Source organism: Chenopodium quinoa, unplaced genomic scaffold (genome assembly GCF_001683475.1).
Source record: "Chenopodium quinoa cultivar QQ74 unplaced genomic scaffold, ASM168347v1, whole genome shotgun sequence".
Classification (NCBI taxonomy): domain Eukaryota; kingdom Viridiplantae; phylum Streptophyta; class Magnoliopsida; order Caryophyllales; family Amaranthaceae; genus Chenopodium; species Chenopodium quinoa.
In genome coordinates, this window is record NW_018743893.1 from 723,611 (window position 1) to 737,373 (window position 13,763).

General features: G+C 34.0%; 2 protein-coding genes across 3 annotated transcripts; both read left to right on the forward strand.

Moving 5' to 3' along the window:
• Nucleotides 1–2,652: 2,652 nt before the first annotated feature.
• LOC110686667 (probable alpha,alpha-trehalose-phosphate synthase [UDP-forming] 9) lies at nucleotides 2,653–9,598 on the forward strand. Of its 2 annotated transcripts, none has more exons than XM_021863277.1 (4): nucleotides 2,653–2,991; nucleotides 5,831–7,820; nucleotides 8,166–8,439; nucleotides 9,071–9,598. In XM_021863277.1, the coding sequence occupies exons 2-4, from the start codon at nucleotides 5,833–5,835 to the stop codon at nucleotides 9,395–9,397; spliced, it is 2,589 nt and encodes an 862-aa protein (XP_021718969.1). In that variant the 5' UTR covers nucleotides 2,653–2,991; nucleotides 5,831–5,832; the 3' UTR covers nucleotides 9,398–9,598. The 2 variants fall into 2 exon arrangements, with proteins under 2 accessions (XP_021718969.1, XP_021718967.1); XM_021863275.1 differs by lacking the exon at nucleotides 2,653–2,991 and adding an exon at nucleotides 3,196–3,802.
• Nucleotides 9,599–10,865: 1,267 nt separating this feature from the next.
• Nucleotides 10,866–13,609, forward strand: LOC110686668 (protein NUCLEAR FUSION DEFECTIVE 2-like). Its single transcript, XM_021863278.1, has 3 exons — nucleotides 10,866–11,204; nucleotides 11,292–11,377; nucleotides 12,968–13,609. The coding sequence occupies exons 1-3, from the start codon at nucleotides 11,130–11,132 to the stop codon at nucleotides 13,371–13,373; spliced, it is 567 nt and encodes a 188-aa protein (XP_021718970.1). The 5' UTR covers nucleotides 10,866–11,129; the 3' UTR covers nucleotides 13,374–13,609.
• Nucleotides 13,610–13,763: the final 154 nt, after the last annotated feature.

Consider the following 13,763-nt stretch of genomic DNA (forward strand, 5'->3'; position numbering starts at 1 on the left):
ACCAAAATCATAAGTCATTTTTGTTAATACATCGATCTATTGATTTAGAATCTTTTAAAGATTGGGACAACCCCCCAAAAAAAAGCTGCATAATCTTGAAAAAGAACAAGAAATGTACGTACCTTTTATAGCAAATTTTTTTAATCCTATTATCTTCTCGTACATATTTATCCATCTAACTATTTGAATTAGTGCATGAAATATATAGTATAATATTGTTACATTATGTATTAATGCATAAATTTAATATTCTAATGGCTAGTAACGACAATTACCTTGTGCATTACAGCAAGGATATCCAAGACATGGTTCAAACTACTTTATACAATAGTGACAACTACTTTAATGTTAAGATATATGGTTCAAAACGACAACCTATTGTATATTAAATGACATCCGTATTCGATATTGCTGCATATATATATAGCTAATTACTTGTCATTGGGGGCATGTAATATATTTATTGGCCAAGAGGTAGTTTATTAAACTTCGTCAAAAAGAAAACTTGAGCTGGTTGATTTAGTATTAATCTTGGGCCTCTTGGCTATTATATTTATTGAATGGACACGACACCCGTTTGAAGCTAAAGTTATACACCAACGGTAGTACGGTACGACTTCTTTGTATAGTGATAATGAAAATGAATTTACTTAATCTGTTCACAATAAAGTAATACGTAGTCTTAATGATGAGTTACGTATATAATTATGGTTAATAAGGAAATCTTATGAAAAAATGCTGTGTAATACCAGTATTTGATAATTTACGTTCATATCCATTCTTATCTATCTTATCGTTGTTTTATGTAAACAGTTGTCATCATATCATTGAATTAGTATTTTAACAATTTGGGCTTTTAAAAAAGACTAGCTAGTTAATTAGTACGAGTAGTTAGAATTCTTAGAAAATTAAGGTGGTTTGGTAAACAAGTAAACCTTATTTTAGCTAGTTTTACGTTGTCGTATTCGTATAAGGCCAACAAATAGAAAATGGACAAATAGGTCAAAAGATTAAAGAAATAAAACGTGGTCAAGTTAAAGTAGTAAGTTTTCAAACAACAAGAATAAAGACAAAACTAGAGTATAACAAGGGCTATGATATAGAATAGCTAAATAGGATAGAATAGGGTTAAGTGGATTGTTAGATGGATAATCTTCTTTATTAGACCAAGACTCATCAAATTATAGTGAATTCGTGTTAAACATACCATTCTCATACTCTTTCAAATGTAAAACTATTGGGTCGTATGAATTTTCAAAGTTCAAATATGATATGACGCTTTCTCATGAATTTGAGCACTTTTCATGCTACTATTTTCGTGTTCTCAATTTATCCTTTCTAAAAATAAAAATAAAAGAAGGAAGTAATAAATTACAGAGTAATAGCCAAAGTACAACAACAATAATAATAAAATATTATTGTAGTAACAAAAGCAACTGAGTAAATGATTCAATTGGAAGTTGACATGAGAATTAAATCCCATAGAAAATTTCATTTTATGGAAAGTTATTTCCCTAATGAAATTCCCAGGAATTTCCTAAATTTGTTTGGTTGACAATGTGGGAATTTAGAAATCCCATGAATTTTGATTGACCTAGAGGGTGCTAGGTAATTTACTTCCCTTATTTTGTGGGAAGTTGAAATTCCCATGAATTTCCACTTCCCTCATTTTTACTTTTTTGTGTCAACCAAACAACTCCTCAATTAATCAAATTTCATGAATTTCCACTTTCCCAATTTTATGTTGTAACCAAATAAGGCCTAAGATAATGTTTGCCAAACTTGTTAAATAATTATGTAAGACTCGAATATCGAAACCAGTTTAAAAAATTATAACTTTTCACAGCAATTTTCTAAATACATGTGAGATTTGAGAGTAGCCAACGTGTCGTCTTATGCAAACTTGCAACTTGTTGAGAACAATCACTTAACATCACCATTCCTCTTCTAAGTTAAAGCTATTTCAATCCTAAATCAAAATGCCATTTTAGGAAAACAAACTAGGACTCTAGGATCATTATCTTTAAAGGGCATTTTCGTAATAAAAGTACAAAGACGAGGACAAATTTTTTTGAAAATCAAAGCATACATTGTAAAAACGAGTAATGGTGGGTACAAGTAGTAGAAGTATTAACTACACATAAAAACGTAAGGGACACAATCTAACTAAAGTGGGACCCATTTAGACCATATAACGCTCTTCCATCTTCTATCCAATCCAATATTCCTTCCAAATAAGACGATTCAACCACATTATTTTCTTTTAAATTAAAATTTTCTGAAAATATGTTTGATTTTATCCTTTTTGACTTTCTCCCTCTCATCCATATCCCATTTTAGCCTTCATTCAATTGAATTTTGTAATTCCAAACGCAACCTTCCCTCTCCTCTATTTCTATTTTTCCAAAAAAAAAAAAAAATCCGTCAATCGCCGAAAACAAGACACGTTATGATCCGAGATATCATCCGAACCAAATTAGAATTTCTAACTTGAAATTTATTTATTATTATTCTAATAGTGTTATACTTCTACTTAAAGAGAACCACAAAACAATAATTTTATTTATTTTTAATTAAAAAATAAAATACCCATTTTCAACCTAACACACTTTCATTATATATACACACACTTATCTCATTACTCTGTTTCTTTTTCTTCAATCTTTATCCATTAAGTTGTTTTTTTTTTCCTTTATTTTATTTTATTTTCTTTATTAGACTAATCCCTAATTATTTTTCTCAGTGGATTTCTGTTCTTCTTATCAAAAAGTAACCAAACCCCATTTAAATTTAAATTTGATCTTTGGTATTCCATTTTTATTTTATATACGGAGTATAAATTGACAAAGATCTTCACTTTCTCTCACCTCCTTTCTCTCTGTCTTCAGCAATCTTCTTAATTTTTAAAATTTTGTGTAGAAATTGATGAAAGGTAATCGCTTGTTTATATTGCTTCAGCTAATTCAAGCTCCATTTTCGGATCATTTTCAGGTAACCCCATTTTTTTAAACTTCTGTTTTTCTTGAAATACCCAGTTATATCATGTCCTTGAATCATTTCTGTTTGCTAAGTTTTTATTTGTTTGCATGATTTTTTGTTTCTTGATTTTTTCTGGGGTAATTTTCTTATGTAAACTGAAAATTAATAAAAATTGTTTGATGTGTTTTCAAGTATATTAGAACTCTTAAATGCACAATGTCATTTTGTTTCTTTATTTGCTGTTGTTTTTTCATATCTAGCTCTTGTCCGTGGTTTCGAAGACCTAAGATCAAATCCCGTCTATGTCTATCTAATGATCCTTTGTGCTCCTGTACAAAAAAGTAAAAAGAAATATCTAGTCCTTAGTAGTCCTTTTTATTTATTTATTTATTTTTTTTTAAAAAATTTATTTAGGGGTGGGGTAGAATTAGGAACTTGAACAAGGTTTGTACTTCTGTATTAGTTTTTTGCAGCAAAAAAGGAAAAAAAAAAAAAAGGAAAAGTTAATTTTATAATGTTTATAACTTTTGGGATTTTTTAGGTAGGAAGAAGATAGAGCTTGACTAAGATCCAACTTTTGGATAATGTACATTATGATAGTAATGCCGACTTTTTTTTAATTTCCTATTGTTATTATTTTCTGTATACTTTTGGTAGAAGTAATAATAAAGATCACCCCTTTATATATGTATCCTGTTTCTATAATTAATAGTAGTAGGTAAGGGTTAGAAAAAGCTAGAATCAGCTTAGTATATCCACAAAATCTTTGTTATTAGATATTTGGATATGGTTGCCAAGAGATCTGTTACTAGTGAGAGAACAGGTAAATAATCTAATGATAATGAAGCTGCCCTTTTGGGTTTTCGAAACCGGTTTCGTTTCATCTGTTGGATTTGTTAAACTAATTCATTTGTTTGAATGCTATGAAAGAGACTAATGTCTTTTATTTATAAGAAATTTAGAAACAATTTTTATTTTTCTATTTAATTATATCATTTTGTTGTGGTGGAAATGGATGGTTTGTCTGGTTGTATGCTGTGTATAGAAATGATTTGTCTATTTGTTAGGAAAAAATGCGGACTTGCTAACAAGTTCTAAGGTGATGCAAGACAAAATCAATGCTATAAGTTGTGCATCGCAGACAGGTGTCTGCCGTGTCTCTATTTATTATAAGTTTCATGTGCACAACTAGTTTACTGACTGCATTTTTGTATGAATATTCCTCAAAGTAGGATAAGGATGAAAGATAGGAGGCCTTCATTATAGTCATTTAACGAAAATGTGTTGTGCAACCTATGCGAGTATAGGTTGACAGCGAGTGAGGATAAGGATGAAAGGAAGATGCTTTAATGATTTTTGATTGGAAAAAATGGCTTTTGTGGCCTGTCTTTGGAGTTAACTAATGAGCTTGGATTGTCAGTTGTGAAGGATAAGAGTTGCACTTATAATACATGTTTTGGGTAGATCAATTGTTGTTTTGGTGATTTTGAGGTATCCCTTTCTGAAATAGGATAATCTTTGTAACCTGAGTTTTCAAGTATCTTCATTTGCAAGTCTGCTACTGTAGTTTGCTTGTTTCCTGTCTGAATTTTAGTAAAGTGCAAAGTACTTTTGTTTGGATAGCCCATGTTCCCCTTGTTCATTTTCTGGTTCTTTTCTGATTGTGATGCTTGAATGGAATAACTTGAAAGGATTCTCTTTTTGTGATATTTGAGTTAGCCCTCAAATCTTCTTCTTCTTCTTCTTCTTTTTTTTATTTTTTTTTATTTTTTTATTTTTTTATTTTTTAATTATTTTTTAATTTTTTAAAATTGTAATTCTTGCTGTTTATCTGATCCTAGTTCAAAAACATTATACCAAATATATAATAAAAATCCATTTGCGGTGCAATTGTGCATTAATTTCTCTTTACTAATTACTTCTTTGATGTTCAACTTGTGATGCTGAAGTTGATGCCGTAGATTTTCTTTATATGTGAAGTAAAGAAAATATAAGCATGTATTGTACTGTGTAAAATTGTTTCAGCCCCGTAATACTTTTCAAAATTACTCTATTTTCATTTATGTTCCTTAGATACATCAGTTCAGTTTTGGTGTATTGATCTGATTGTGCTACTTCACATTTCACTAATAATGTTGGTGCCAATTGCAAGAATCTGTTTTTGATTGGCTCCTCTTAAAAGGTAATAGTAACTAAGTCTTAATCAAATCTAACAAATGTAATTTTGTATAACAAATTGCAGTTTATTGGACTCATTTTGCATGCATAGGTATCTTTTTATTTGTTTCATTCTTTAAATCATATCATGGTACTAAGGATAGGAGGAGTTCTATGCATTCGCATATTTCTGAATATTGGACAATCAAAGAACATGTTTTTCCTGTAATGTCAACAATGATTGCTATGTTTTAACTACCTTTAAAGAAGATCTTTTGGCCTGGATCACTCACTTAATGATTCTTGCTATATCTTTAGCAGTTTCAAAGATTCTTTGTCTCCTTTGAATTGTGCTGTGGGGTGTGACGGAGTCACTCTATCGAGAAAAGCATATAATTGGTAATGTTTGCTTAACTTTGAGGGAATAATGCTTCTGCAGAGATCAATTGATCCGATCTTAGATTTTTAGTCGGCGCACGTGGTTTGTTATGTTGATATTGTTTTAAAAAATGAAGTCTAGTTAGAGTCATAAATTTCTTTGCAACTACATTATTCTTGAGTTCCAGTGTGGCACCTATACTGTCTTTGATACTAATCATAAGCACATGTAATTGTTCATGATCTTTTTTGTAATTATGCTCTTGTAAATTTAGATTTTGTTTTGAACTTATGTTATCTTATTTGCATTTTGTAGTCATGGCATCAAGATCATATGCAAGCTTCCTGGACTTAGCAGCTGGAGGGTATCTGGATTTACCTCCGACTCCCAGAAATCTTCCTAAGGTGATGACGGTCCCTGGTGTTATACCTGATGCAGACTCAAGTAGAAGTAAAGATTCTATTTCAGATGCTTCCACATCGGGATATCGTGACAGAAAAATTGTAGTAGCAAATTTTCTCCCAATAAATGCTCAAAAGGATGCTAAATCTGGTAAATGGAGCTTCAGTTTAGATGAAGATTCACTTTACTTGCATCTGAAAGATGGATTTTCAACTGAAAGTGAAGTATTTTATGTGGGGTCATTGAAAGTGGATGTTGACGTCAGAGAGCAAGAGGAAGTTGCCCAAATTTTGCTTGAAAATTTTCATTGTGTGCCAACATTTCTCCCAGCAGATTTGCAAAAGAAATTCTATCATGGGTTTTGCAAGCAATATCTTTGGCCTCTCTTTCATTACATGCTACCTATGTCCCCTGATCACGGGTCTCGTTTTGATCGGGGGCTATGGCAAGCCTATGTTTCAGCCAACAAGAAATTTGCTGACAAGGTCGTGGAGATACTAAACCCAGAGGATGACCTTGTGTGGGTTCATGACTACCATCTCATATTGCTACCCACATTCTTAAGAAGGCGGTTTTACAGGGTTAAGTTGGGGTTCTTTCTCCATAGTCCATTTCCTTCATCAGAAATTTATCGGACTTTGCCTGTAAGGGATGAAATCTTGAAAGCATTTCTGAACTCAGATTTAGTTGGCTTTCATACGTTTGACTATGCTCGGCATTTTCTCTCATGTTGTAGCAGACTGCTCGGCTTGGACTATGAGTCCAAGCGAGGATATCTTGGGATTGATTATTTTGGCCGAACAGTGTATGTTAAGATTTTACCTGTGGGATTGCAGCTTCGTCGCCTTGAAGTTGCAATGAACCATCCTTCTGCATCTGCTAAAGTCAAAGAGATACAGAAGCAATTTGAAAATAAAAAGATAATTCTCGGTGTTGATGACATGGATATCTTTAAAGGAATCAGTCTCAAATTACTGGCTGCTGAGCACCTATTGCACCAGCATCCTGATTTGCAGGGAAAACTCGTCGTGGTCCAAATAGTGAACCCTGCTAGAAGTACAGGGAAGGATGTTCAAGAAGCAAAGTCAGAGACTTATGAAATAACCAGAAGGATTAACATGAAATATGGTTTTCCAGGATATGAACCTGTCATCTTGATTGATCGACCAATGCCTCTTTATGAAAAAACAGCTTATTATGCAATGGCAGAATGCTGCATTGTGAATGCGGTGAGGGATGGGTTGAACCTAACCCCATATAAATACATCATTTGCAGGCAAGGATCTCCTAAAATTGATGAGGCAATGGGAGTTACCGCAGGAGAAGCTCGTTCAAGTATGCTGGTTGTCTCAGAGTTCGTTGGTTGCTCTCCATCTCTTAGTGGTGCTATCAGGGTCAATCCATGGAACATTGAAGCTGTTGCAGATGCGATGAAAATGGCTATTAGTATGTCTGAGTTAGAAAAGCAGTTGAGACATGAGAAGCATTACCGCTACGTTAGCTCTCATGATGTGGCCTACTGGTCTCGCAGTTTTGTGCAGGATTTGGAGCGGGCGTGTAAGGAGCACTATAACAAACGTTGCTGGGGAATCGGTTTTGGGTTGAGTTTTAGGATTCTTGCTCTCTCTCCGTCCTTCAGAAAGCTCTCAGTTGAATACGTAGTTTCTGCATACAAGAAAACGAAAAGAAGGGCAATTTTTTTGGATTATGATGGAACTGTTGTCTCTGATATGTCCATTGTCAAAACCCCTAGCCCTGAGCTAATATCTATTCTGAACAACCTTTGCGATGACCCAAAAAATACCGTATTCATTGTTAGTGGTAGGGGACGTGGTCCTTTGAGTGAATGGTTATCCCCTTGTGAAAAGTTGGGAATAGCTGCTGAACATGGATACTTCTTAAGGTATGCTAATTGCCTTCTATATTTCATCTTAATTTTGTTGATTCTGTTAAATTGTGATAATCTTTCCTCTTATCGGATTTTACCCTAAAATTATGTTTGATTTTATATAACATGGACTCTTCATTCACCATAGACAAGCTGCTTGATGCATTTGAAAACCTAACCTGGAATAGACAAGCTAATTTTAAATTTGGCCCAAAATGTGCTGTTTCAGTGTAGTATCAGGTCCATGTAATCTATGTTTACTGAACCACATATTACTCCCCAACTGTTGTGTACCTACCAAGGTATTTACACAAGTCAATTGCTATATTTTTTTTCTGATTTCTTCTGATGGTATTGTAGGTGGAACCAAAACTGTGATTGGGAGATAAGCCCGGTTACTGCTGACAATGACTGGAAAAAAATTGCGGAACCTGTGATGCAGCTTTATACAGAGGCTACAGACGGATCTACCATTGAGAGCAAGGAGAGTGCTGTAGTATGGCATCATCAAGACGCAGACCCTGATTTTGGTTCATGTCAGGCCAAAGAATTGTTGGATCATCTAGAAAATGTCCTTGCTAATGAACCTGTTGTTGTTACCAGGGGACACAATATTGTTGAAGTTAAGCCACAGGTATGCACCATCATACCCTATTCTTGTGTGGAAAGTGTATCTGCTAGTCTGTCATTTCATAGACATTACAAATAAATTTCTATAATTTATAGATAAATGAGGTAAAGAGTATGCACATTGTACGTATACATAGAAATAAGGGAATGATACCCTTTAAAAAAAGGAATTGAATTTGTAGTCATTTAAAATATGTTAACATTTGGGGAATGGTAAAGTCCGTTGATAAGTACTCATCAGATAAGGTTAAAAAAAGAATGTATTGTACTTCATAATTGACTTATAAGGGTTATTGCATAGATATTCAATCACTTAGTATTGCATTGGTATTCCTGATATTACAAGTTTTATGGAATAAAAAATCCGAGTCATAAATGAACAGATTATAAACATATAGAGAGAATACGAGCACAGTTTTCTGCCCAGCAATATCTTTACTGTAATGTAACATCAGCCATCCAAGTTTCTTGGGGCTCCTGAAATATGAGTAAATTATTTTGGAAACACGTAAGTTCTGATCTTTCATTGAAGTATTGCTGCTTGAAAACTTTGATCGGTTTAAGTCATAACTTGGGTGTCCTCCATCAAGCTTCAATATTAGCAGCTAACATCAGTTTTCGGTTGAAACTTGCAGGGTGTTAGCAAAGGTTTGGTGGCAGAGAGAGTGCTATCAGAACTGACAAGTGATGGACAGCCACCAGATTTCCTTTTGTGTATAGGCGATGATTTGTCAGATGAAGACATGTTTGAGAGTATATTGAGCAAAGCTTCTTCGCCATCTTTGGGTATTGTGCCTGAGATTTTTGCATGCACCGTTGGTCAAAAACCAAGCAAAGCCAAGTACTATTTGAATGACACAAAGCATGTGATGGGACTGCTTCAAGGTTTGGCATATGCTTCGAATGGGAAGCCGCCTGAGTGCAATCTACAAACCGAAGTCTCTTTCGAGAGCTATGCTTAAGATGTTGCTTGATTTCTGAGTGATAGGAAGGACAGCGAGACACCGAGGACTCCACAAAATGGATATACCACATTGCTTGAATATGGTAGGAATGCGCGAGTTTTTTTGGTTAGGGGTTGGTATGATTTGGGGTGTAGCTGTAGGTTTTGGAGGTTTAGATGTTGATAAAGGGTGTTAGATTACCTTGATAACCCAAAAAAAGGAGGAAAAAAAAAAGTAAATGGTTTGTATATGTTTTCTTTCACGGATTTTTCTCATACAGGGAAACTTCAGTCTTCTGATACAGTAGAGAACATAAACTGTTCCTCATACTGCCCTCATAATCTCTGTCCAGATGGAAACCTTTGTAAATATTCCCCATAGTTATAGATTTTTTCTTAGAATAATTTGTTTCTTTTATTGGTTTTTTGGAGAAATTCTGGGTATAGATGTTTTTTCTTAGTCAACAGGCAATGGGATTCCTGATATAATCTCAAAGTACTCTGTAATAAATACTGTTTATGATATAACCTCAAAATAATACGAGGTAACATATTTCGTATTAAATTTAAGTAAATATTCACTCTAAGCCTTTAATAATAAAGATGACATTTTGAAGAAAAAATAAGGGACATTGGATTTGGTCGGTCCAACATAAAAAAGGAACTACGAGTATTTGATAGGGGACTAGGGGAGTTCATTTTTTTTTTTAAAATCACGATAAGGTTCGACATGACGAACATTATTATAGATAAAACTACAAAGTTAGTAATAAAACTTAGCTTTGGCACACAAGCACAATAAGATTACACGTAAAATGGCAATTCTTTGGGCCACTATTATTTAAAATTTTTGACATTAACTTGACACGTATTTACCAGACTTGACCCAAATACACAAAGTGACATACGGAGTAAAACTCAATCACCCACGACCCACCATCTTTACCTTGTACGTCCTATTCCTAAATACTTCGTAGGTGTAGACTTCTTTCACGGAAAGTGATTTTTTTTTTGGGTTTTTCTATATAGTAATACTTTAAATTTCACTTTTTTACGTTGTGCTCATTTATTTAGAACTTTCCATACTGTAACCCCAAAATACATTTAGTGTCGGTAACTTGTCGTTATCTCGCCGTTAACAAATTCCGTTAGTAGGGCCTACTCTTCACTTATTAATATTTTTTTATCGATTTGCGTGTTAGAAATTGTTCCATTAAAAGTTTTAGGGCTAATTTGGTCCTAAAGATTCCAAATTGAGCTCAGGTTTGGGAAACAAAAACGTAAAATGCCTCGTTTTGCATATTAAAAACGTAAACACGCAAATCAAGACATTTTTTAATACGCAAAACGAGGCGTTTACGTTTTATTCCCAAATCTAAGCTCAATTTGGACCCTTAAGAGACAAAATAGCCCCAAAACCCTTCATGGAACAATTTTTAACACACAAATCGATAAAAAATACTAATAAGTGAAGACTGGGCCCCACTAACGAAACTTGTTAACAGTGGGATAACGGCAAGGTTAACGTATAGATACTAAAAGTAGTTTGGGATTACAATATGAAAAGTTCTAAATGAAGGGGCACAACGTAAAAAATTGAAATTTGAAGGGTTACCATAGAATTTTTTTTTTCTTTTTTTTTTTTTTGGTGGAGCACAAGCGGAAGGTAAAGTTAGAAGCATTAGGTTTTCACTGCACATAAAATTAAAGTCTCTCTGTAAAGAAGTTGGATTCTTCACTCTGATCGGAAAATGGACCGTCGAATAGCAGTTTGTTTTGCAATCCTCACTCTGATTATGATAGTCTCTATTTCCGCTGCTTTCCAGGTTTAATTATCACTTAAACCCCTGAAATATTATGAACTTAATATCTTTAAAGTTAATTACTTTACTTTGTTTAAATTTTAACCGCAGATTGATGAAGTGGTGAGCAAGAAGCATTTAATCACAACAAAATCTCCCTTCTCTACTGCACTTGAAACCCTCCAGAAGCAGATTAAGTACTCTCTCTAACTATCTATTTTAATTTTGACTTTTTAGTGAAGTTATTGAAGAAATTGATTAGGATGAGAAAGAAATGAATATTATTGATTGCTAAAGCATGATTCTTTATATCATTTGCTCAACCATACTTTTAATGTTGATGGGTGATTGTAAAAAATTTGAGGTGTCAAAAATTGACCCGACCAAATATAACTAACCAACTAATTGACCCGCTATGACCGGACATGACTAACCAACTAGTGAAGATGAACAAGAAATTAAAGATAGTTTGATTACTAAAGTACGATTGTTATTGTAATTAGTCCAATTTTTTGCTTGCTGTTGTTTTCAGCAATGCAATTTTTTTTAAAAAATATGTATCTTATAAACAAATAAATATGTTACTTTAGAATAGTTTATTGTTGCTTAAATTTCCATTGATGTTGATGTTAGGGTGGGTGGGATTAAATGTGATGTATGATACTTGCACGACTTGTTTAAATCATATAGCCTCGTATCCGAGCCTTAGATTTGGATTTTCTTGAAAATTTTCTGAAGTCTGAGTAGTATAAAACAAATAAACAATTTGTGTCTTCGCTGTTAATTTTTTAAGTAATGTTCATCTTGTTAAATACTTAACTAAGGAGATTTAAGATTTCTTTTTGTGCAAGTAGAGCTAAGAACTTGATGGACCTTTTGAAATGTTGTCTATCTCTTGAAATGTAGTTGGGCCTTCTGGGAATCCGGTTAAAGGAGAATGAGATTGGTGAATTGCAGTGTTGTATATTCCACAATTTAGCGATGATTTTTTTAGTTTTGTTGCAGGTTTCTTAGTGCCTTAAAACCAAGCAGATATGTAGCTAAATCACTAAGGACATGAACTCAAGTGATCATAACTTATAACCTGTGGTAGCTGTCCAGCTGTCCTTCCTCCTCTGGTCTATTTCTCAGCCTCTTGTTGTTCCTCCATCTCATTTTCTTTGTGGGCTTGTCGCCTTGTCGGGCTCCTGGGGAATTACAATTCATACTTTGGGTGGCTTGAGGATGACCTGAAGCCTGTGTGGTGATTGCATAACCCATTCCCTTGACCCCCATGGTGAGCTATAGACGTGGAAGTTTTGGTTCTATCCATTTTCCATCAAGCTCATCAATGTTTAATTGTTCTTGTTCATCACCTCTCATGGATATATAAAGCCGAACTGGGATCCGTTTTCTCATTTTCTGGTTCAAAGTGTGAAGATATATTATAAAATGATATGATATGATATACTTCCTCCGTTTTTCTTTTATTGTACCATAAAGACTTTTACACTATTCACATTACCTTCTTTGACCATCTTTTGTGATTTATCCGTAAGGAAAAATATAGTCATGGGATTACTCTTGTTTTTTCTAGAAACAATCTGAGCTTGTCAGTGTAAGGTTTCTTGAATTGAGAGGAGAATATGTGATGATTGATAAGAAACTGATGGGATGAACCCTCAATCATCAATAACTGTATGCTAGCTCAAAAACGTGTACTCTGTTGTCATTTGAGTTTTCTTTCTATATTATTAGTTCCATATTGTTCATGGAATAGTTATAGTGGTTGAATTCTTTTATTTCAGCTATACTTTTCATCGCATTGATCTTCTTCGACGTGCAATGACCCATGCTTCATTTTCTGAGGAGAACAACCGAGCACTAAGCATTCTAGGCACGAGCATCATAGAAACATCTGTGTCCTTTAGGTATCTTCTAAATGATATGGATATTTCTTCAAAAACTCTAAATCGTGTGATAGCAGAGGCATGTAATGTGGAGTCCTCATGTGCTGTGGATGGGATGCGGTTGGGATTGCACAAAATAGTCAGAGTCTCTCTCAATACCAATTCTACCACTCCTGCCATAGTCTGTGGTGCTTTCCGTGCAATATTTGCTGCTGTTGCTCTCGACTCTGGAAAGTCTGATGATGCTTCAAAAGTGTTCTGGAATGTCCATACTCGTACAGGTGAAATGGCTGCTGCATTTTAGGTAAGCCTCAGAACTAGTGGTGACTGCATCCTACTATGAACTCATGTTATATGAATCATTTGTTAGGGTGATGGTGTTTATATATCGTATTAACTTTATGTATGCTCTAGAATTAGAATGGCTCAATAACTCTGCTACATATATGTATTGCTCCTAGGGAGGCTAACAGAGTTTATCAATGGTTGTTAATATAAGTATGGTTGTTTTATATGTGGATCCAAGTTTGCGTTTTATTATAGTTTGTAGAAAGCCGATCAATGTCGATGTCAGAATCGTTTGTGATCTTTGAGTGAAAAATTTATTGTGATCATCCTGCATGTCACCTTGAAAGTGACACTTTAGATTCAGAGAACTGCCAAGACGGCCCTTGTTGTCAGTTGTATGTTGAGA

Bases quoted from the DNA above. Each gene is read 5' to 3' on its own strand.
- LOC110686667 (XM_021863275.1), top strand. From the start codon at position 3,766: ATGGTTGCCAAGAGATCTGTTACTAGTGAGAGAACAG. The intron at 3,803-5,830 runs GTAAATAATCTA...TGCATTTTGTAG, and splicing joins TGTTACTAGTGAGAGAACAG to TCATGGCATCAAGATCATAT. The intron at 8,440-9,070 runs GTATGCACCATC...TGAAACTTGCAG, and splicing joins TTGTTGAAGTTAAGCCACAG to GGTGTTAGCAAAGGTTTGGT.
- LOC110686668 (XM_021863278.1), top strand. From the start codon at position 11,130: ATGGACCGTCGAATAGCAGTTTGTTTTGCAATCCTCACTCTGATTATG. The intron at 11,205-11,291 runs GTTTAATTATCA...TTTTAACCGCAG, and splicing joins CTATTTCCGCTGCTTTCCAG to ATTGATGAAGTGGTGAGCAA. The intron at 11,378-12,967 runs GTACTCTCTCTA...CTTTTATTTCAG, and splicing joins ACCCTCCAGAAGCAGATTAA to CTATACTTTTCATCGCATTG.